This window comes from Xyrauchen texanus, chromosome 16 (assembly GCF_025860055.1).
Source record: "Xyrauchen texanus isolate HMW12.3.18 chromosome 16, RBS_HiC_50CHRs, whole genome shotgun sequence".
Taxonomy (NCBI): domain Eukaryota; kingdom Metazoa; phylum Chordata; class Actinopteri; order Cypriniformes; family Catostomidae; genus Xyrauchen; species Xyrauchen texanus.
In genome coordinates, this window is record NC_068291.1 from 27,613,985 (window position 1) to 27,639,530 (window position 25,546).

The 25,546-nt window shown below is 38.5% G+C and overlaps 1 protein-coding gene across 2 annotated transcripts in view; it reads left to right on the forward strand.

The window, feature by feature from the left end:
* Positions 1 to 25,329, forward strand: part of LOC127656700 (tyrosine-protein kinase Lck-like) — a 35,146-nt gene extending 9,817 nt beyond the window's left edge. For both annotated transcript variants that reach the window (XM_052145149.1, XM_052145148.1), the window contains exons 7-13: positions 1,033 to 1,182; positions 1,345 to 1,497; positions 12,064 to 12,243; positions 19,340 to 19,416; positions 22,157 to 22,310; positions 22,529 to 22,660; positions 24,658 to 25,329. In XM_052145149.1, the coding sequence (XP_052001109.1) occupies positions 1,033 to 1,182; positions 1,345 to 1,497; positions 12,064 to 12,243; positions 19,340 to 19,416; positions 22,157 to 22,310; positions 22,529 to 22,660; positions 24,658 to 24,863 (1,052 nt within the window). In that variant the 3' untranslated portion in view covers positions 24,864 to 25,329. The remainder of the gene's footprint in view (positions 1 to 1,032; positions 1,183 to 1,344; positions 1,498 to 12,063; positions 12,244 to 19,339; positions 19,417 to 22,156; positions 22,311 to 22,528; positions 22,661 to 24,657) is intronic.
* The last annotated feature ends 217 nt before the right edge of the window (positions 25,330 to 25,546 follow it).

Below are 25,546 nucleotides of genomic sequence, written 5' to 3' on the forward strand. Positions count from 1 at the left end.
AAAATGCAGGAAAGACTATCTTGACTTTTCAGAATAAATTCAACATGAATTGCTGAACATTTTCTTATAAATTACTAAATTACTTTCCTCCAAATCATTCTAAAATGACTCTGAATTCCATTCTAGAAATTCACTGTAAATCCTTATAGTTATCAACTTCAGCTTATTTTTTTTCTATTCTTACTAGTTTTAATTAAGTTACCATTACTCTAAGTTGTTACTCCCTGAAGTTGTCAGTAATAAAAACATTTATGTGGTCCTAATTAAACAGTACATGAAAGGTCACATTTTGGAATCATAACTCAAATAAATACATTCTTTTAACTTTGGTTTTGAGTACTATTAACTCAAAATGATCAAGTACAAAATTGTGGCTGTGTGGAATAGCCAAGCCTTGCTCTTGAATAAATGATGTATGTTTGGTCAAAAAACAAGGGAACTTATGTAGAAAAATTATAATTGTTATTTAAAATTGTATTGTTGGTTTAATTTTAATAACTATTGTTGTTTTGCTGAAGCTGGTTGATAGTTGTGATTTGCATGAAGTCAACATGAGGGTGATTAGTGTTACCTCTGGACTGTTAAAGTTAAGCCATTCTTCTTTAAACAAGTTTTGCAAAAGATAAGATTTTTGTGCACCAAGAAGTTCTGAGGAGAATCCTATGTGCTATATAGGTAAACGAGAGTCCTGTAATAATTTCCCTTATGCTGTAAAGTATGCTATTTGTCCTGTAAGGTGGCCAGATGGCATCACGGCGAAATTGTTCCAGACCGTAATTTAACATTGATATAAATTGGACATTTTTCATACGTGAGTAAGGGATCGTCTGAAAAGTCAACACATTGTGCTGAAACGTGCTAGTACTGTGAAGGGTATCATCTTTCGATGTTGGCAAGTATGCCAATTGCCTTAAACCTTCTAAGGTTAACTAATTACTAGATTTTACAGTTGTGAATGTGGATGTGTGGGAACAGTATTTGCACAATTGGCAGTCTCTGACTCTGGGTTCTCCTGTTGTTCTGGTGCTTCAGGTAGTTTCTCCCTGTCCGTGAGGGACCTGGATCACACGCAGGGTGACATCATCAAGCACTACAGAATCCGTAACCTGGATGCAGGAGGATTCTACATCACCACCAAGATCTCCTTTAACTCTCTTTCAGAGCTGGTCAAACATTATTCACGTATGTGCAGCAGCAGAGCCTTACACAAACCCTTCCTTTTTCCAAACTATTCATTTTTCCATTAGTCAGATATCCTTTCAGAAGAGCATTCTGATCAGATCAAATCTTCTCAGCGGTCAAGTGTATTCTAGTTGAAATAGCATGTACTCTTTCTTTGTGCAGGAGAGGCTGATGGACTCTGCACTCGTTTGGTGAAGCCGTCTCAGACACGAACACCTCAGAAGCCCTGGTGGCAGGATGAGTGGGAAGTGCCCCGTGAATCTCTCATACTAGAGCGCAGACTGGGCCAGGGGCAGTTTGGAGAAGTGTGGATGGGTAAGAAGAATTGGTATCTACACTCTTGGGCGTAGCACCAAGTTTTGGGCCCAGGGCACATAACTATTTTAGGGCCCCTGACCAATTTGGGTTTGTGGTGGGTATAATATCCCGTATAAATATTTTAGATGGATATTTAATAGTGCTAATTCATACATTTTTATTTTCAAACACAAATATTATTTGAATCAAGCTAAATATTATAAAAAAAAGACTACCAACAAAATAAATTATACATGTATAAATGTATGAGTTATGAGTATAAGTCACCATAACATTTGTGAAATGAGAAGAGTGCCAGGTTGTTCAGTCTATCCTGAGACATTTCTGCACAGGTAGTTTTAGAAAGTCTTAAATTGCTAACTGATATTTACACAGGGTTTCCAGATTGTATCCTAGGTGTATTTTGGTTACAATTTCCATTTACCTTTAATATAAAATTAATTATTTCTCAGCTCATGCTGTTATTTAGCATTTTAGGATTTGAAAAATTAATTATATTCCATCAGTACATGCATAGATATTTGTTACATGTTCATTGTTAACATGCATAACTTGTTCCATCAATAAGTTTTGACAGGTCTCAGGTCAGTTTCAAGGAAAATGAGAAAGCAGGAAACAGCTCACTCTTTAGCATTGTTTATTATAGGTCACTTTCCAGCACACACACCAACACAAAAATGCTCAGAGACTCAATCATAAACATAAAATGAATTCTCCTCTTTAACACAGACAGTGTCATCTCGGGTCACTAGCTCCTCTCTCTCACTACTGTGGCTCTGGCTGCTCCTTTATCTCCCTGTCAGAAATAATTTCCCACAGGTGACAATCCTTACTGCTCTCCTCTTCCCAACTCGCTCTCCATTCACAAACCTTCACTCGACCACACCCCCACCACCACACAAATATTTACATTGATACTCAGGACTGTCCCTTTAAATAGACAACAGCATCTGAGCATGACAGGTGATTTTGTTTCTCACATTTTCTTTTGGTGGCACGATGTGAAGAAAATTTCATATGTTTCTCATGGAGTTCTGGAAAAGAAATTACAGTTAGGCATCATAGATAAACATCTGAAGTTAAATTTTGCACTCTTGTGCACTCTTGTTACAGTCTCTAAACATCCTTAAACCAGTATCAATTTACCTAAGAGGCAAAACGGTGTAAGAAATTGTGGATTGTTTTTAGAGAATGTATCATGAATAGACCGGTAAGTGGATTTTGTCTTGTGGCAATGGTACATTTTTTGCAAAATACAATATGTATTCAAGATACATTGTCTGAAATAAGCAGTAATATCACAGTTTTGGTTAAACATTTACAAACGCTTAGGTTGAAGTCATTAAAACTAATTTTTTAACCACTCCACAGATTTAATATCAGCAATTTATAGTTTTGGCAAGTTGTTTAGGACATTTACTTTGTGCATGACAAAATGTAATTAGTAATTTTTCCAACAATTGTTTACAGACAGATTGTTTCACTTTTAATTGAGTATATCACAATTCCAGTGGATCAGAAGTTTACATACATTAAGTTAACTGTGCCTTTTAGAAGCTTGGAAAATTCCTGAAAATGATGTCAAGCCTTTGGACTATTAGCCAATTAGCTTCTGATAGGATATGTACTGAATTGAAGGTGTACCTGTGGATGTATTTTAAGGCCTACCTTCAAACTCAGTGCTTCTTTGCTTGACATCAGTGCTGGGAAGACAAATCGGACTGGGATTTCGCTGTCCTTTTCTGCATATCATTTTCTGCACTGTTTTGTGGTCCATTATGCATAATGCAGCGGCTCATTTTAGCTTATCATTCGGCACGTTTCGCGGCCAACCCACCGGTCCACTAGATTCTCCCGATGGCCAGTCAGCCCTGCTTGGCATCATGGGAAAATCAAAAGAAATCTACCTCCACAAGTCTGGTTCATCCTTGGGAGCAATTTCCAAATGCCTGAAGGCACCACGTTCATCTGTGCAAACCATAGAACACAACTACATGCACCATGGGACCACGCAGCCATCATTCTGCTCAGGAGGGAGACACATTCAGTCTCCTAGAGATTAACGTAGTTTGGTGCTAAAGTGCAAATCAATCCCAGAACAACAGCAAAGGACCATGTGAAGATACTGGAGGAAACGGGTAGACAAGTATCTATATCCACAGTTAAACGAGTTTTATATCGACATAACCTGAAAGGCTGCTCCAAAATCACCATAAAAAAAAGCCAGACTACAGTTTGCAAGTGCACATGGGGACAAAGATCTTACTTTTTGGAGAAATGTCCTCTGGTCTGATTAAACAAAAATTGAACTGTTTGGCCATAATGACCATTGTTATCTTTGGAGGAAAAAGGGTGAGGTTTGCAAGCCGAAGAACACCATCCCAACCTTGAAGAATGGGGGTGGCAGCATCATGTTGTGGGGGTGCTTTGCTGAAGGAGGGACTGGTGCACTTCACAAAATAGATGGCATCATGAGGAAGTAATATTATGTGGATATTTTGAAGCAACATTTCAAGACATCAGCCAGGAAGTTAAAGATCGGTCTTCTAAATGGACAATGACCCCAAGCATACTTTCAAAGTTGTGGCAAAAGGACTTAAGGACAACAAAGTCAAGGTATTTGAGTGGCCATTACAAAGCCCTGACCTCAATCCGAAAAAGTGTGTGTGAGCAAGGAGGCCTACAAGCCTGACTCAGTTACACAAGTTCTGTCTGGAGGAATGGGCCAAACGTCCAGCAACTAATTGTGAGAAGCTTGTGGAAGGCAACCCAAAACATTTGACCCAAGTTAAACAATTTAAAGGCAATGCTACCCAATATTAACAAAGTGTATGTAAACTTCTGACCCACTGTGAATGTGATGAAAGAATTAAAAGCTGAAATAAATAATTCTCTCTACTATTATTCTGATATTTCATATTCTTAAAATAAAGTAGTGGTTCTATCTGACCTAAGACAGGGAATGTTTTCTACGATTAAATGTCAGGAATTGTTAACAACTGAGTTTAAATGTATTCTTATTTAATGGGTTTATATTTTTTACATGCTTAATGACACAAAGCACAGCCCACAAAGAAAATACATTTTGTTTTCCCAAATATTTAAGCATAAGAAGTTATTAAAAACTTCTGTTTGAAGAAACAAAGCATATGTATGTCAGTATCCGGGCCTGAACTGTCTGCGCTTGTCTGGAAATGTTTGATAGAGATGAATTGGACCATAACAAATGGTACATTTAACACAAATCTGCAGGCTGTTGTGCGTGTTACTCTATGCAAATCTATGTCTTGCATGTCAAAACATTAAATACAGTAAACCACATAGTTATCAGAGCAGTGTGAATTGGCAGATTCATCATTTTGGCTGGCCACATCCAGTGATCTAAGATACACTCACATGCACACATTTATTTATTAACTTTTTATTACATTTTATTTTATTATCATTATAATTTATAGTATTATTATTTATTATACAATTATTATTTTATTCTTTGATTTTTCAATCGAATTTTCTCTCTCTCTCTCTCTCTAAATCAATTATTATGCTTTAATTCCATCCATTTCGTTCACTCATTTACCTGTACACTATATAATTTTCAATAGCATTAGTTAATTAAATATAAATATATTATTGTTTCTCCACCTTTTTTGTGTATGTTCCAAACAATGACCTCATGTGATTTTGTGTTTAAATGTTGATATGTTTAGTTTCCAAACATAAGCAAACTGCAGTCGTTATACTGTCTTTGTGTTAGCCCTAAAAATAGAATCATGGAAATCACTTCATTGCCTTAGTTTTAACCACTTCCTGTCCCTGGTTTCCATAGCAACCAGCTTGTTTCCCTTGCTACCTGTCTGCTCCATGACCTTAAGAGCCCGTAACATAGCTGCCATTTTGTTTAGCTTATGTTTTTGTTTAGCTTTTGAATCACTTCATTCATTCAAATTAAAAGAACGTTCTGCCCATTAAACCCCATTTTCAGTTGTGATAACATCATACAACTGAACGCCACAAAAAAGCCATAAAGTGAACTGGTTATCAAGCAGTCAGAAAATGTCATGTGAAGCTAAAGAAATTTGGTGAAGCAAAACAACCGATTGAGTTTCTCACAGATTATATCCTCACGAAACACCCGGAGGCTAACTTTTTTTATGGGAGCATTGTACCATCTAACATTGCTACTTATTTTTCAGTGTTTCTGCTAGCAAGTAATTCAAGACTATTAAGATACGCTCCTGGAGAGCCATGTCCTGCAGAATTCAGTTCCCATTCTGCACCACATTTTAACAAGTTAAAAGAAATTCGAGGCACCATTTGTAGTTCATCAGATGCAACACCCTCTGAAGATCCTCCAGACACCCTTCAAAGGTGTATCATAATTATAAACTCAAGGAACTTCAAGATGTATCTGAAGAGCCTCAAAAGCTTTCTTTTATGATGAGGTTTCTGAAGAAACCAGTAGCTGGGTTTTCATCCACGTATTTCTATGAGCATTTTAGGATATCACATAAAAACTGCTGGATGGAAACACCATGATGCGAATAAAATCTCCAAAATACGCATATAAACATTTGAGATGGATATGTTTTTATTCAATAAGAAGAATTTGCTATGCGTATAGACTATGATGAAAACACAGGCTGGCTTTCCATCTAATTCCCTTTACATTTTTATGCACAATTTGAAATTACATTCATTATATCAGATATTACACTACGCAGAATTCAATAAAACAATGTACAATTGCTCCAATCCTGGAAATAAAACTCTTTCCAAAGCAAGAAGTTTATTCAGTTGCTCCATCATGAAAAGGTAGCTCTCTCAAGATAATGTGCATAGCGTAGTGCAGGGGTTCTCAACCTTTTGCAAGCTGGGCCCCCCAAAGCTGGTTCATTGCAGTCTGGGCCCCAGTGCCCCCCGCCCTGCCCCACCCCATGCTTTATTGTTGTTATTATTATTATTATTATTATTATTATAATTGGCAGTACCACCAGTCTTCTAATGTGAGCTTGCAGGCATTATTATTATTATTATGAGTAGTAGTAGGCCTATCATCATTACTAGGCTATTGCTATATAATTATATGAGGTTACATGCTTTATTGTTGTTATTATTATTATTATTATTATTATTATCATCATCATCAGTAGGCCTATTATCATTACTAGGCTATTGCTATAATTGGGAATTGGCACCAGACCTCTGATATTAATTAATGCTTTGTTATTGTTATTATTACTAGGCCTAATAGTAGGCATCATCTGCATTTTTTTACAGAAGCTTGTTGGTAGGTGATGTTAATGTGAGACCTGAGCCTGCTTTGCCTTGCAAAGATCCTCAATTCTTGGCTCAATGTTTGATAAACATAGCCTCAAATCATCCTCGATTTGTGCACGATTGCGGTATTTCATTTTGAGTGCAGTCATTTTTGAGAATCCTGCCTCACACAAATATGTCGACGTGAAAGGAAGGAGAATCTTCAAGGCGACGTCACAGAGTTCAGGGTATTCCTGCATCAATGCTGCCCAGAATGACGAAAGAGGGCAGGAGCTAAAGAGTTCCTTCAGTCTACTGTCACTCTTCAGCTCAATAAGCTGTTCCTGCATATCAATTGATAGCTTGTTTGCTGTGCACACAAACGGATCTCGAACCCACGCAAAAGAGCGATAATCCTCTTTAAAGTACGTCGCAAATATTTTTCTCATTGCTGACAGGTGCTCAGACACTGATTGAAATAGGGAGGAGAAATCGTGTGACATGCCTGCATCAGTGATAAAGTCTGCAAGGCTGGGGAACATGTCGCAGTTCCCTCGACTGATGCGGCCATGCCAGAGGTCTAGTTTTTGTGTGAAGGCGTGCACTTTGTCTGCAAGGAGCAAAATATGAGTTTCGCGGCCTTGCAAAGACAGGTTGAGGCCATTCAAGCGGTCAAATATATTGACCAAATAGGACAGAGACGCAAGCCACATAGTGTCATCCAGATGCTTCGCCAGATCTGATTTGATTTCTGTCAAAAACCACTTCACCTCCTCTCGCAGCTCATACAACCGCTGTAACACCCGCCCCCTGGAGAGCCAGCGAACTTCAGCGTGCAGAAGCAGCTGTTCGTGCCCTGACCCCATCTCCTGGCAGAGGACCCCAAACAAGCGAGAGTTTAGCGGCCGTGATTTGATTAGATTTATTATTTTCACGGATTGGTTCAGCACAGAGTCAAAGAGAACTGGCATTTTTTTAGCAGCTAGTGCTTCGCGATGGACCATGCAATGTGTCCATTTCACAAGTGGAGCTACTTGCTGAACGCGAGCAGCTAGGCCACGCTCACGCCCCATCATTGCCTGTGCACCATCCGTGCATAGGCCAACGCATCGGTCCCAAGCCAAACCATTTTCAAGGATAAAAATATCAAGGACATTGAAAATGGCTTCTCCTGTAGTGTGCGACTGAAGAGGCCGGCAAAACAGGACATCCTCCTCAATCTCCTTGTCCCGCAGATACCTGACATAGGTGAGGAGCTGTGCCTGCCCAGCAATATCAGTGGATTCGTCCAGCTGCAGCGCGTAGTAAGGACTCTTTTTTACGAACTCTATCAGTTGCTCTCTGATATCATTGGACATGTCTACAATTCTCCTAGCGACTGTGTCATTGGACAGTGGTACTGCACCGAGTTTGGCTGCTGCACTATCGCCTATCATTATTCTGCACATGTCTTGCGCTGCCGGCAAAATGAGAGTCTCGGCGATTGTATGCGGTTTACCCAGTTTACCGATCCTTTTGGCCACTACATACGATGCCTCCAAACACTGTTTAGATACAGTGCTGTGCACTAAAATGGTTGCCTGTTGCTGATGGAGACCATCAAGCTTTCTTTTAAAATATTCAGCTGGTTTATTTTTAATGCCAGCATGCTTTGTTTCGAGGTGCCTTTTTAATTTGCAGGGCTTCATACTGTCGTTTGCCAGCACCTCGGCACACACGACACACTGAGGTCTCAGATCAGCTGTGACTGTAAACCCAAATTGCAGGTATGCTTCATCGTACCTTCGAAGCTTTTTTGCAGCTGGTGGTGCGTCAGTTGGCTTGTTGGTCCTCACAAGAAATTTCTCCATTTTGATGTGTTTTCAATAAAGTTTAGGCAATATGTAACTGTGTGTGTGGTGTATGTTGAGAGACGTATCAGGGGCTAATCAGTCGGGACTTAGGCACAATCTTTAATTAAACGAACAAAATAATTCTTTTGCAGACAATTCAGATTTTATTTTAATACTTAACGATTGTAGTCCTCGTCAATGTGTGTGTGTGTGTGTGTGTGTCTTAGTCGTGTGGGTAATTTTAGCTAAGTGTAGCTACTGCCTAGCAGTTAAAAAAAAAAATACTGGCTAGGGCTGAGATTTGATCTAATCTTAAAAAAGAATGTTTGTGGGTTTAGTCTTTAAAAAGAATGTTGGGGTTTTGTAGTAAAGGTCTATGTAAATCGAGATTGATAAGACTAGCGAGAGCTGGCACACGCGAACTTGGCAAGAGACTAGACTAGAGTGAATGGAAAGCTATGTCGTGAGTCAATTTAAATGCAGTGATTTATTTTTGTGTGAGAGTGAGTGAACATTTACATTTATACCCTGCTCTGTAAGCCAGGGCGGGAACGGCAGCGGCCATGTGCATGCGCTATTCATTTGCAGCCTGGATGCGGAGGGGTGTGTGTCTCCTCTCTGCTCTGACTGCTGCGCGAGGCTACTGAGAGACTGACCGCCTGTGAGTGCTTTTGGACGGGAGAGGGGCTCACGGCAGCACCCGCTGTTCATTGAGCACAGTAGGCCTAACCAGGGCCGGCTCTGTAAATCTGGGGGCCCTAAGCAGGAAATTTTGGGGCCCTGCCTTGCAGTGAATAATGGAGTTTTGCCACCACAAACCAGTAACTGTATACAATCTAACCCCAATTTAACAAATCTTCAATAAAGTTGTTGCATATACTACAGGTGTTGCTGGAGTCTCGATCTTTGAACTTCTTTTCCCTTTTCCACACTTTAAAAAGAGGGAGAAGTTAGACCAGTAATTTCTTTGCTTCCTTCTAAAGTGATTTAAACATTCTTGCATTGATGTATCAAAGAGATTACAAATTCTACAAAAGACTCAAGTTTGAGTTGGTATTTATTTTTTTATAAACTAACTGCAGAGTGATTCGTGCTTTCGAGTCTCTAAACACCACAAAAGTCTCCAAAAACACCAGTAAAAGTCGCTGGATTTGTCGCTTTTGACAAAAAAAAAAGCCGCCAGGAGGATGATTTGTTTGTGTTATAATCAGTGCTTGAAGTGGGGTGAAAAGGTGGCGGCACTCTCTTTGCATTGGCAAATCATGACATTTTTACAGTGAAAAACAAATCTTGGAGATATTGCTGTTACAACAATGTATTGTTATTTATTTAGCATAGCGCATCTCACAGCAATACTCAATCGTGTTTTGAATGATTCAGTGTTGTGAACCAATTGGTTGAGTCAAAGATTCAATGACCCATTCACAAACATCTGTCTCATTCTTGATGAATCGGCCGTTTGAACGAATCGTTTGAATGAACGACTCAATGACTCGCTTAATGAAACCGCTTATGCTTATAACCTGCATTTGCGCTCACTATCGACAAACCAATCAAATTTGTTCAAAACTTTTTTTTTTTTTTAAATCAGTCCAAACACATTTTAATTTTTATTCAGGAGTTATGTATATACAAAACTATAACTTTTTATGACAGTAGTTTAGTGATAAAAAAAATGTGCCCAAAAAATTTTTTTTTCACGTTTTTTTCCCTTCCATCGTAGCCTACTCGCGACCCCCCCGGGAGAGTGTCCGGGGTGCGCGCCCCACCGGTTGAGAACCGATGGCGTAGTGGATGGGAACGTGTAACAATTCATATTTTCTTTAGTCAATTTGTTTTTAAATTAGCTTAAAAAAAACATTAAATATTTTGATGGAAACTCAGCTACATTTACCGGACAAACTCCTGTTGAATTTATTAGGAATACATGATGTGCATCAAAAAAGTAATGTGACTGAACCACTAGTTCATAACTGGACTTACCAGTGGACCAATCATCGCATCTGAAATGTTATTCTGGACATACTGAAATTACAGTGTCTAGAAAAATCCAAAGCATGCATAGAGTTTGCAGAGCAATACATCTAAAACAAACTTGAACTGTGACATAGAGGAGGTTTATTGACGTTTTTTAAAAACATTTTATAGATCCGCATGCAAAGACATAAGGAAGGAGGAACGCACACGTGTGCATGACGCATGACATGAGACAAAGTTCTTTACAGTGTTTTGTCTGTGTGCTCTAAATCATAAGTATTATACTGCTAAAAGTGTCAGAGTGTCTACATTTTCTCTGAAAGAGACGATTTTGTTCTTTTGAACACGTGGGATGGAAATTATGCTTTATGCGCACATTGTTTTGCAATATTATGGTTTTTGTATAGATTAAATTTGCAACTTGGATGGAAACATAGTTACTGATAGTCTTTAGAGTTCTTGCAGGAACTAACAGTAAGTTTCTCAGAGAACTGAAAGGGTGTCTAGAGCAGGGGTTTTCCTCTAGGGGACTACAAGTTGTTGCTAGGGGAACACAGATTATCACCTGGCACCCCGCATGCCAAAAAGTTTGAAAAACCTTGTCTAGAGGATCTCCAGAGGGTGCCGCTGGTGTGGCAGCTGAGGAATCCCAAATGCTGATGTCATTTTCAAGTAATCCTGAAGGCCTTGATTAGCAGGATGTGGCCCTTGAGTAAAGTTAATTTAGACCTCAATGAAATAGCCAGACTTTGCTATAAAGTAAATAACTTATAGATTCAATAAAGGTTTTTGTTGAATGAGAGGTTTTGGGTTTATTCCACACTTATTTTGAGGTTTATTAATGCCACAAATGGATTTATACTTGCTATGACAATACTGTCAAAGGCCCACCACAAAAAATTATCAATGTTAATTAGCTCTATATTTTATAGAGAAGTAAATTCTAATTTTTCATGAAACAGAAATTTGTCTTTACCAAAAACAAACATAACAAAGCAAAACACACACAACTTCCAAATTTCCGTTCGAAAAATAGAAACGCATTGAATTTGTTACAGTTATGCCTCTCATCCACACATATTTGAAAACACCCACCATAACCACTTTGGAAAACAATGAGGTTAGGAAACTGAAAATTTAATTTTCAAACTTAAATAGATTACTGTGGAGGTGAAACAAGACTATCAAAATTCACCTCATCTGTGCTAGCCAGATAATGTTATCTTGTTGATAAGATAATCATCACAATTCACAATACAAATGTTCAATACATAACTGAAAACCATGTGTTTGACTTTGCAAGGCATTGAAGCATTTACGTGATCAATGATAAAAGACATATGATATGGTCTGGGCAAGTGACAGTTCTGTCAGCTGGCCCAAAACTCTCTTACACTCATCATCATGTTAAGCACTGTTTTCATTCACTCTATTGAACTAAAGCCTTATTATAAGCCAAAAACCATCTGTTCTCTCTCTGTCTTAATGTGTATAGGGTTGTATAATAACAACCGTCGGGTAGCTATCAAGAGTCTGAAGGCTGGTACAATGTCCATCAGTGCATTCCTGGCTGAGGCAAACCTGATGAAGACCCTGCAGCACCCTCGACTGGTGCGGCTCTTTGCTGTAGTCACACAGGAGCCCATTTACATCATTACAGAGTATATGGAGAACGGTGAGACTCACACACACACATGCACACACATGCTTATGCAAACAAGCGAAGGGAGAGATAAGTGCATGACAAAGCCTCTATGTCTAGTATTAAATGATTCATCCCCGTATCCCACCTGAACTTCCTTTACAAAAGCAGTCACACTCATTGAGTAAATATCCGCTTATACTTTCATCAGGGTTGCATGATCTAACAGGTTTTAAAAAGTCACGTCAGTTCTACTTGAGCTCCATTTCCTCACATTGCAGTGTGTTTGTATGCGTTAACCCACAGTAGTTCCACACTAGTGTACTTTCTAAGAAAACAAAGCATGCTCATGGCTTTGAAGGTATTTGAAAAGGAGCGTCAATCCCTCACTTGAATGATTTTTTAGCAGGGCAACATCAAACATCCTCATTGAGTGTGTAGGGTATTTCAAAGGGGCAACTTTATTTGGTCTCTTTATGGAGCGCATTGTCATGGTTTTTAAATATCCAGATGTGAGGATTCTCTGTGGTCTGACTCTCTTTCTTAGATGGATGAGGTGTTGAACTCATAGGTCATCACATCACATCACATCACATATTTGTAAACATACTTAAACTATATCACACAACACAAGCAAAAGATTTGTATGGCCCTTTATCAGCACGGTTGTGATTGCAGGTAATCACAGCCATTTTAGGGCCATACAGAACGAGTGTGATATTGCTTTTATTCAACAGATCAACAAACAAATAAATGAAAAAATTTGGACAACAAAAAAACCGCACTTGTTTATGGAACTACTTATACCACGAATCAGGATCTGCCATTGCTAGTTCAAAAGATTTGCCCATCATTTTAGAATTAGAGATGACTTGGAAAGAAAATCCAATGAAAGTAAGTGTACTGAGTGTACTTCTTTAACCAAAATAACGGAGTTTGGAATGTTGGACACTGGATGCGCTTGCCCGACATAGCAGAAGGTCTGCAATGTTAGCCTGACAATTGTATTCGATGGTGAATATGGCAATTAGCGAAATGTCTGTGAAGACACCACTTTACAAATGTGAGATGAATGCTTTATCATCAAACCAAGCTGTGTGAATACATACATTATTTGAGAATTAAGTGTTGAACTAAGGTTGGCAGAGGAGCTAAATCTAGCAGCAACACATCACGTGTGTTTGAAATGTAATTTCATTCAGATGTTTAACTTTGAATATTTTCGTACAGTAAAAAAACTTTAGTGTTCCATTTGGGACAATACAGCACTTTGAAAATTCTTACATTAGATAGCAGAGTGCATAGTGTATAGTGCGTCATATGGGACACAGTAAATTAAACAAATGGTTAACAATCATGTTCTGTTAGGGGTCTGACAAACCCCAAGACCCCTTTAATTGTTCAAAAAAACATCCTTTGCATAAAATTATCAGGTAATAATAGTTCATTACTTTTTCCTAATCTTATGAGAACTGATTATTAACCTTTTTTTAACTTGATAACAACATTCAAGGGCCATTGACAAATAAGTTTGTTGATAAAAAATTTTTAAACCACTGTAAAGCAGTCAACGGAAAGGAGGAGGCGAGAACCGGCTTGGCAATATAAATAATATTTTAATAATAAACTTAAACAAAAGACACAAACACACATGACGGACATGTCCATAAACTATCTCTCTCTCCCGCACAATCCTGCGCATTCGGCCTTTATCCCTCTCGGAGGCTTGATTAACCTGATAAGGGACTGGGTGTGTAGAATCACGACCCGACCCCGCCATCCGCCCTGCCACAACCACATAGCCCCATCCTGACTAAGGTAGAGGAGCCATCTGGCCTGATGAACCTGATGAACCAAATTAATTTAATGCTCAATAATTTGTACAGCTCGCTTAGTGTACGTGACATAAAAGTAGTGCCATGATCAGTGAGGATTCCTTTCGGAATCCCAACTTGGGAGATAATATTGAAGAGTGCCTCCACAACAATGTGCTGAGATGTTGCGCAAAGGCACTGTTTCCGGATATCGCCTTGTGTAGTCCACCAGAACCAACACAAAGCGATGCCCACTTGCTATCTGCTCTAATGGCCCAACGAAGTCCATGCCAATTCTATCGAAGGGGTCCTCGATCAAAGGATCTTTGGGTGGCTGGCGGATTCAACAGCTGACATTCACAGCATGCCGCACACCATCTACGAACATCCCCATGAATGCCCGGCCCATAGAAATGGGCCATTAGACGTTTCAATGTCTTTTCCTGCCCTAAGTGACCGCATTCAGATTATAATGAGCGGTCTGGAATAACATTTCCCGATAGTTCTTTGTATCAATAACTGGGTCATAACTTCCTTTGTCTGAGCATCCTGCTTCACTTGATACAACCTGTAATTTGTAATAGAAAAATACAGATAGGTGAGTGCTATGTCTGGTTGAAGATGATGACCATCAATCACTCTCACTTGGCCGATAGTGTGCTTGTCTGTTCTAGAGAAAATCCCTTGTGGGAAATCCTCTAAAGGCTGGGGAAGTCGAGACTTCCCCCTCCCTTTCATCATCCTGATGTGGGACTGATGTAGATGGCCTCAGCTCCGCCTCCCTAGCCAGCACATCACAAATAACTCACCAAAATGCTCTGTTACAGGACCCATCAGCACTGACTTCCCTTAATAATGTGGAAAACACTGGCCAATTCGTGCCCAAAATTAACTAACCTCAGCCTCGACACTATGGTTTTGTCCCCGAAATTGAATCATCATGGTCACTACAGGATAATCATGGAGATCACCATGCACCATACATCACCTTGTGATTAGCCCCCAAAGCATCATCTTGAACCAGGCATTGATGGATGGAGGTTTGGCTGCAACCTGAATCCACCAAGGCCTGGTATGTACCCCCTTAATACTCACAGGTATAAGGAACATCCAAGCTCAATCAGGGGCAGCCTGCAGCGTATTGGGACCTGAACCACTAACCCCACCTCCATTGGTCCCGGAAATGACCAGGCTCTCCGCAGCTCTAACAGATCTGCCCAGGCTCCACGCTTGCACCCGTGACAGCGGGTCCACCACCCTGGGAGTTAGAGCGGAGAGGGGCAAGGGAAACTGGGAGGAAGGGAGACAGGAGGACGAGAGAGAGAGAGAGAGAGAGAGAGAGACAGATAGATAGAGAGAGAGAGAGAGAGAGAGAGAGAGAAGGGTCTCGGGGCTTGCCGGCTCCCGAATATGCTGCCATGCAGTCCTCTGCCAACTGGATGACCATTTGGAGTGACGCCGGATGGTGGCACAGGTCCCACTCCTCCGTCCCTCTCGGAAGTCGAGTGATGAACTGCTCCAGTGACACCAGATCGATAACAGCTCCGACATTGGGTTGCTCAGCCAGCAACCACCGCCGGCAGGCATCCTAGAGCTGTTGGGCAAAGGCGAACGGGCGGCCGTGCTCACCAATGGTCAGGGAGCGAAAGTGTTTTGCTCTGGTGTCCGTCCGACCCGTTCCCGGATGGCTTTTGTCAAGTCAGTGTACACCTGGAGGTTCTTCACTGGTAAATGCTGCGCTGCGAGTTGGGCTTCCCCGGACAGCAGTGGATTTAACCAGACCACCCACTGGGTGCTCGGCCAACTGCATACCCCCGCTGTCCACTCAAAGAGCTCCAAGAAGGCCTCCAGATCCCCTAGGAGGCCCATCTTGACAAGTGGAACCTGGGACGAGGCGGTCACGGGGTCCGGTGTCACGGTGGCAGCACCCTCCTTGTGCAGGGTCTGGAGGAGCTCAATGAATCGCTGCTCCTGTTCGGTTTGCAGCTCGAGGAGGGCCTGATGCTGTGTCTGGAGGATGCTGATGAGGGTCTTGACCACGTCCTCCAAAGGTGAGGAATCAATGGTGGCATTTTTCCTCCCTTAATCCTGGGTTTCAGCACCAGAAAAGGGGGAAGCAAGAGATGGCGCATTCCAACTTCAACTATCTTTTTATTTCCTTTAAACTCAATATTTAAGCTTTTTAGCGGTCACACTCAGAAACTCATACTCAGGACATAAACAATACAGACTTTCTCCAACTCAGTTCTCATAACTCTCCCCCTATGACTGGAATCTGGCTCACTTTTAAAGCCTGTCTCCCCTCTCACTGCAATGACAAACAGCTGTTAGCGACAAATTTTGCCAGGTGATGATCCTTACCGTTCTTATCTCCTTATTTCGCTCTCTATTCACAAATCGCCGGTTAACCACACCCCCACTATAGATAGATACCGTAGATAGATAGATACCATAGATAGATAGATTGATAGTCCTAAACAATGTCCCTATACTGAATAACAGTAACATTTCTGAAAAGTGCACTCCTATTTGTGCTAAAAGAGTGAGTTGAATCTTCAATTATATCTGACTACTGAATTTTGATTAGGTCAGGGGAACAAAAGTATTTGACAAAAATAGATGAATTTTGAAGCAGCTTTAAAGTATTAAAGCAGCATGTTTTAAAGAGCTAATTATCTGTATAGCTAAAGCTCCATTACCTAATGTTGTCAAACTACTAATGCATAATAAATCCCTCATACACACACACACACACACACACACACACACACACACACACACACACACACACACACATCTCACTGCAACCTACTTAGAACAATGCAAAGCACTGAGTCAAAACCGGTCTTGGTCTCTCACAGAAAGAAGGGTCACAGTTACAGCATGAATTCCATCACATTGAATAGAGACTGAGAGAGGCAAAACCAGAAGGAGCGAGAGAGAGAGAGAGAGAGAGAGAGAGAGAGAGAGAGAGAGAGAGAGAGAGAGAGAGTGGGGGGATACAGTGTGAGGTAGAAAGGTCTTTGTTCCATGGGCTAGTATCGCCGATGCTTTCAAATTCAGACCCAACCAGCCAGAAACTCACCACAATAAATCAAACTCTGAAATGGTCATCATGGTCACAGGTGCTCAAAGTCCTCCACACCCTATAACATTTTCTCTTTTTAATGCCACAATGCACAATTGCTGGTCTTATTGGCCCTGGGAGGTTTATTGGGCCTTTAGAATGTCACATTGAAGCTGACCATAGCAAAAGACTCTAGGAGCAGCCGCATTACCACAACGTCAGTGCGCTGTTGGCGCAGCAGCTCATGAATGGACTTGCTTTGTGTACCCTTCTAAAGGAAACTGATAGAACACTGGGCTCAGCTTGTAGATCTCACAATTCTTTGTTTAGGATTCATGTATTAATTGTTGTCTGTGTTGTTATTTAAAAGAAGAGGTTAATGTAACCTTTTCCCACCCTGTTTCCTTTTAACAATGGAGACAATGACAGAATGATTTAAAACATGGGAACTTCCTCTAAACTAAGGCTATTAGGAGATGTAAGGAGTCTGTACAACTTAAAGCGTGCTTGTTGATTGAATTCCTAATAGGGTATTTTCCGCTACACCTTTGTGGGAATTTCCTTCAGGGTCAGTTGGTTTTGCTCATTTTCTCACACAGCCTGCCATCTCTAAAGCAACAACTTTGGCCTTTAACACCAAAAGTCTCTGAGACTGATCCAACTGGCTGCACTAATTTCCTGCAGTTGTTATGTTCTAGTTCTTGGATCTAATCTGTTTCTTGTGAAGTCTGACGAGGCCTAATAGAACAATTTTAGGTTTCAAAACAACAGCATTCATCTATCTACTCTTTCCTTCTGGTTTTGAACTAAAATGACTTACATAGAGATAGTGCTTCCGGTAAGATTCAGTTGTGGTTAAAGAATGTTTAAAAAAAAAAGGCTAAAAGACATATGACTAAAAACAAACTAAAAAAATCTAAACAAAACCGTTCTAACATTAAATCTTCCCATCAAGTCCCACATAAAGCTAACTGGGATATAATAAATACCCTGACCAATCTCAATAAAGGTGTTACTGTAATAACATTTCATAGTTTCATAGATTCTTTTGACATTAGCTATTAAAGGAATAGTACACCAAAAATGTAAATTCTCTCATAACTTACTTACCCTCATGCCATCCCAGATGTATATGACTTTCTTTCAATTGAAGATTTTTAGAAAATATCTCAGCACTGTAGATTCATACAATACAAGTGAATGGTGGTCAGAACTTCGAAGCTCCAAAAACCACATAAAGGAACCTTTTAATATTCCATAAGAATCCAGTGGTTAAACCCATATCTTCAGAAGTTATATGATAGGTGTGGGTGAGAAAATATAAACATTTAAGACATTTTTACTAGAAATTCTCCTCCCTGCCCAGTAGGTGTCAATATACATGACGAATGCAAATCAACAAAAAAAAAAAAGGAGAAGAATGTGGAAGTTAAAGTGGGGATTTATAGTAAAAAATGACTTAAATTTTTATCTGTTTCTCACTCACACCTATCATATCACTTCTGAAGACATTGATTAAACCTCTGGAGTCATATGGATTACTTTTATGCTTCCTTTATGGGCTTTGTTGTGTTTCAATGTTCTGGACCCAATTCACTTGTATTGTATGGACCTACAGTGCTGAGATATTTTTCTAAAAATCTTCATTTGTGTTAAGCAGAAGAAAGTAAGTCACATCTAGGATGGCAGGAAGGTGAGTAAATGATGAGATAAAAATGTTTTTATAATGTTGGGGTGAACTATTCCTTTAAGTGTAAACAAAACTGTTTTATTTGAATTAGGTTAATGTTACATAAACTTTATAGGACCACTTAAATTTGTCGTTTGTGTCATTTTGGACTTTCACTGACACCTAGAGGCTTGGATGCAGGATCATTTAAAATCAATAGTTTCAGATGTCATTGTAGAAATTCACTATTCACAGTCAGCCATGATTACTTTAATCTATGAGTTAAGTGAGTAGTATTCGACTGGTCATGTGATCATAACATGGCTGCCCCCATGCGGAGACCCAGTCAATATAGAATAAAGCAACAGCTATAATGTTCTTTAGGAGTAAAACTCTTTTAGTGAGGAAATAAAATACCGAGAGCACCTTTATAGAAAGAGATAATTGCTTAATTACTTTAAGGCAATTTCCTGAAATTATTTGTGAATAATAAACTTGTTACGGTTAACAGTCCATAATATACGCTTCACAACTTTTACTGTATATGTAATGAAATGTTTGTGTTGGTTCTGGTTTTAGGCTGCCTGGTAGATTTTCTGAAGACTCCAGAAGGATGCAATTTAACCATCAATATGCTGATCGATATGTCCGCCCAGGTAGGTTTCAATCAAATGACAAATGCAAATCAATGACATTTGTTCGATATGCTTTGTTTCAAATCAACTTTGAAAACAACAGGCTTTGATAAATTTTTCACCAATGAATCAAACTGGCATACAATGTGATCTCATGAGTATTCTTAGCTATTCTTACATTAAGTGTGGTTCTAACACACATACTGTAGAGTTGCTGACATACACTGAAGTGAACATGACTCAATACTGTCACATTGACAGCATCTAAAACATTAATCATTTTACATGTGAAAAACTTTAGAGGTGAACAAATGTTTACGAATCCTTATTCAATCTGAATTGAATTGATTTTATTAATTGTTTATTTTATTGTATTTTAATCAATGAGATTAATTAAATGTACAAAACATATTTATTTGCCAGTAGATTTTTATATTGTGGAAAATTTGTTAGGTTTTTAGGTTGGGTTAAGGAATATAAAATATCTATAAAATTATAAGAATTTAACTATACAAAAATATTTTTAATATAAAGGATTTGTAAATATTTTAACGCGTCTAAAGCATAAAAATGATGTCAATACGTACATATTGTACATTTCAGCATCTATACAAACATACATAAATTGTACATTTACAAAAAGCTACGAACAAATAATGCAATCATTGTATAAGGATAAAACCCCAAAATGTTCACATGACTACATTTTAAGATCCTTGTATATGCTCTGTTTATCACTTTTTGCTCTGTATCACTAAGCTTCACGTGAACTGATGCCAGGATTACTCAACTGCTGATCTGATACATAACAATGAGCATGACTGTGTGTGTTTGAATGAGTCTAGACAACTTAATACTAAAACACTTTTGTTGCTACCATTGCACTGAACTACGAACTGACTGGACAAAAATAGTATATTTTAAGTGTTTACTTGTACACAAATACAAAACAAACTCTCATTCTGTCTCACACTGAAATATCTGATTGCAAACCACACGCAAAATGTATTTGGTCATACATACAAAAACAAAAAAGCAGTATACTTCCACATAAACACACAGATACAATAAAAGTTATTTTTATTGCCCACATTAAATATAAATTTGCAAACCACACATAAAATAACCATTTGCTTGTTTGTTTGTTGTCAAAACACTGTTGTACACATAGATTGTATAAGCCATACAAAGGTCAGCTGTAGGTCACGGTCATTCTTGTTGAGACATTCAATGCTTCACTGACAATATCTAATTATTGTTGGAACATATCAGGCATGAACACAGGTCCAGTATTGTGTAGAATTATAATTGTAATTGTATAATAATCATTCTGGTATTTCCATTAACTCTTCATAAATTCCATATTCCATGAATGGGAAATGCCATTTTCCAACCGAAAGCACAAAATCACCACTATTTTTTGGGTGGAATGTTTGGGATTTAAATAAAGGAAGACTTCACCCAAAAATGAAAATTCTCTCATCAAATTTACTCACCCTCATGCCATGCCAGATGTTTATAACTTCCTTTATTTTGCTGAACACAAACAAAGATATTTAGAAGAATATCTCAGCTCTGTAGGTCCTTACAATGCAAGTGAATGGGTACCAACATTTTGAAGCTCCAAAATGCACAAAAATGCAGCATATTGTCAATTATAACACACACAGACAAAATGGAAACTCCTGCTCAGGATCTGGCTATGTATCTTTTGCATTAAACATTTATTTAGTGTCATAGTGCAACGTACTTTATAAAAATGATGACAGTGTTGTAAAATAGCTCCCTGTACAGTACTACAATAATGCCTTGTCACCCATAATGCATCTGAGATTATTACCTTGCCACAATCACTTCAAACATTTCACATTTAAATACATTTGTAAAAGAGGATAGAACATAAAAGGAACACAAGGGGCTTGTCTGGGAGCATTCTGAGTGCAGTCATGATTACAGAAATATGCCAAACCTCAAGCAACATTAATCTACCTCAGATTAGAGTGAAACAAAACAACTCAACTGTTTTGAGATCAGTCAAAATTGGAGCTGAATTTAGGGAAAAGAAGAAAGCTGTTACATCAGCAGCAGGAAGTACAGCAGGAAACCAGCATTTAATGTGTCTAGGTGTGAAACTTGTGGGTATTTGATGGGTGGAGTTGAGCAGAGGAGGTTAAAAGTCAAATCAAGGGAAGTAAAAGCAAGACACTCCCTATCTCAGGAACTGACCTCTATCTGTGCATAAAAATGGCATATGTTTGAAATGGAATGGTAGCCTAGTGAATAGTGGTCACTATATAATGTATTCTGCTTTCAAGGTTTATTTTTAGGTCTGTGAAACATGGATTATACAACAGCAAACATTTCAAACAGCTGTATGCTGCATCATTGTCACCAGACCTCAGCAAGTGGCATTCAATTATCACATTGAATATAAATACATAAATTTCACAGTTTTAAACATTTATTATGTCCAATCAACTTAAAAAATATTGGTTGATGTTATTTCCGGTTCATTTATCGCCCTGGAATGAAAGGTCAGTTACAGCGTATTGCATTGTTGGATACAGTACCCAGCCCAGTAGGCTCTGTTGTATACTGCACATTTCTGGTCCAATGTATTCAAATGTGCATACTATGCACAGTGAACATTATGTACTGCAGAAATAGTAAGAGTAATATTGTAGTATACTGTAGTATTCTAAACGTAGGCATCACCACACACAGCCATATTATTGCTGTAACACTACACTGCCCCCTGCAGGTCGCAGAGGGAATGGCTTTCATAGAGCAGAAGAACTACATCCATCGAGACTTGAGAGCTGCTAACATTTTGGTGTCTGATGAGCTCATTTGCAAGATTGCTGACTTCGGCCTCGCCCGCGTCATTGAAAATAACGAATATACAGCCAGAGAAGGTAAGCAGAATAAAGCCCGTATATGTTTACTTTAGGATTGGATCACCAGTAAAACTCAGCATGTTCAACAAAGCCTATAAAGAGGTCCGGATGGGCATCAGAACTAATCAGCACTGCACCGTTCAGTCTTTTTAATGAGGCTGTGTCACAATATCTTACTGTGAAGGCTAGTCTTGTAACATACGTAAATTAACATGTCTTTGTTTGAAATCATATAGGAGCGAAGTTTCCAATCAAATGGACGGCACCCGAGGCTATAAACTACGGTACATTTTCGATCAAATCAGACGTCTGGTCGTTTGGAGTGCTGTTGACAGAAATTGTTACCTATGGAAGAATCCCATATCCAGGTAACAAACAAACCCAATGTGCCTTCTGTTTGACCTCATTTTGATGTTGAAATGTGACATAAATGGAAATTGCATTATGCATGGCATTTATAAAATACTGTTTTAAATGTATAGTTAACCAACTATACTTACATAATTTACTCACCCACATGTCGTTCCCAACCTCACATCCTGGAAAACCTGGAATTTTGCTATGCAGTTTTCCAGTCATGGAAAAAGAGACAAATACCTAAATGTCCTCAAATAATTATGTCCTGGAAAATATTTTATTTTTGTTGATTTGTACAAAACCATGGTAGCGATTAGGACGTTTTGTCATGGTTTGATGCTCATCAACAGTTGACTGTCATGACAAAGCTCTGTCACACATACATTTTAGATATGTTTAATTCAAAAAGGCCCAGATATACTTCCGGAGAAGTTCTTCTTCATTCAGGGGTAAAAAGAAGTTCTAAACAGCTGAGCAACGGTGTACTGTCTGCGAACATTCAGACATCCGCTACACCACTGTGGGAGGCGTTTAGAAGTACATTTTAAAAAAAACTTAAAATGTGTTATACATTTTTTGCCTCATTCTTTGAGTAGAAGTCATGGTCAATAAAATAAGCTGTTTTAACCACTTCATGATGATTTAAATGAATATATATGCAGTAGATAATTTGTCTTTTTTACATTGTGAATTCATGATGCTAATGCGCTAACACGCTATACACGGCCATAATAAGTGGCGATTACACTCTGTTTTTGTTATTTATGATAACACTGATTCTACTGCAAATATGAGTGTATAACAGTGTTAATGTGCAGAATAAAGACAAAAGAATGATGATTAGACAGGCATATCTTACTTTGGACAGATGTGTGAATGGGCACCGGACAGCATTTGAGTGGTTTGATACCTTTTGTAGACTAAACAAAACAAATCGCATGACATGGTCTTGGAAAATGTTTCTATGCGAAAGATCGTACTGATGCTAATACATTACATTTATATTTATTAATTTGGCAGATGCTTTTATCCAAAGCGACTAACAAAAGAGGAATAATACAACATAGGTAGATTTAGTAGAGCACTAATAACTCTGCATGTTCAAGATAAATACTTAATGAAAACATTAACAAAGTAGTAGGTGGAGCTTCATTAAGAAAGTGTTAAGCAGCTGGTTAGAAGCTTAGAATGTTGCCCAGGTGAGCTGTTATGAACCACTGAAACGAACACAAAAACAACTTTTTGGCCAGATTTTGTTCTAAATGACATCGATAAACGAACGGGTATGATTTCATATGAAGTATATCTGTGCCTTGAGAAGTAAATTTTTTACATAACTTTCTTTTATAAATGTAAAAATGTGTAAGTGTCAATGTCATCATCATCATGCAAAAGTGAGCTCATTTATGTTATTCAGTCTGTTTGCTTTTTTATTCCAGACGTTACTCTTGGTCAGAGGCTTCAGTAAAAATGTAGTTTATACGTACAGTTACATTTAACCTAAGTTTAACAGTGCATTCTCTCTATAACTAGTGTGTGTTTTCTTATTTCTTTTACTCCAGTTGCAGAAATGCAAAAGTTGCTGTAGCACTATTCACTGCCCTTTTAGTAGACAGTCCGTTTAAATAGAGAGTAAAATTTAAAAGTCACTATAGACATAAGATACTAAAAGGTAATTTACCCATGAATGTGCCCCTAGATTTCTTGCCTTTTTTAATTTGTTTTAAAGAAAAGGAGGGAGGAGTCAAAATTATTTTTTGTGGTTAGCAACATTATGGCAAAAATGCTTAACTTCCTGCTATATATTCCTTTATGCTTTAAAGTTAGGCATTATTCAGTGCCATTTAATAAAAAAGATGGACTGCGATATTCATTCTAACATCTTTTGTTTGGCTTGACAGAAAGTTATCTGGGTTTAGGTACAACATGACTGAGTAAATTGAGGCAGTATTATTTTTATTATTATTATTTATTTGAGTCATTCTTACAATTTCTCTGAATCTTTCAGGAATGACAAACCCAGAGGTGATTGCAAACCTTGAGCAAGGGTACCGTATGCCTTGCCCTGATAACTGCCCTGAGGCTCTCTATAACATCATGAAACATTGCTGGACAGAGAACCCAGATAACAGACCGACCTTTGAATACCTGCGCAGTGTACTGGAGGACTTTTTCACTGCCACAGAGAGACAGTATCAGGAGCAGCCCTGCTGAATTGATTTATCTAACAAACAGTAGAATGAGTAAATGATCAGTCCACAGAGTCACATAAAGACACGATAATTCTTTAAAAACTATTTAAAATACAGTTAAAAGAAGAAAACTAATGTTCTTTAATCATAAATACAGGTTATGCCATACTGAGAATATGCCTTGACTAAATGAAAAGATAACCATTTCTGATGAACAACTGTTTTAACATTGATTTCGAATCTGTGCTATATGTAAACAAAAGGTGCATGTATATTTTTTTTTAGAATTTTGGCAGTTTAAGCTGTTTTGAGTGATCTGCTATTGAAGGAGAGAAGGACTTGATTGGAGTCTACTTTTAGCTTCTAATTTTGCTTTCTCAGATTTGTCATGTAAAATTCAAATTTGCATTTTTATAAAAGCACATATATTATTAAAAGCATCTTATCCTCACTGAGCCAGTAAAACAGTCCAAAAAATAAATGGGTCTTATTCTGTCTGCTTTTGACAATTTAGATAAATAGCTAATTTACAGGTTCACTGTGACAGCTTATCTTATTTAACAAACCTGAAGTGAATCGATTTTATGTTCACCCTCACATATAAACAACTTCCTGTGTAAACCAGTTTCAGCAGGTTGAAAGTTAAACTTTACTTGGGTTATTAGAGGATATGGGTGAGTTTGTCACTGCTTGAGATTATCAAAC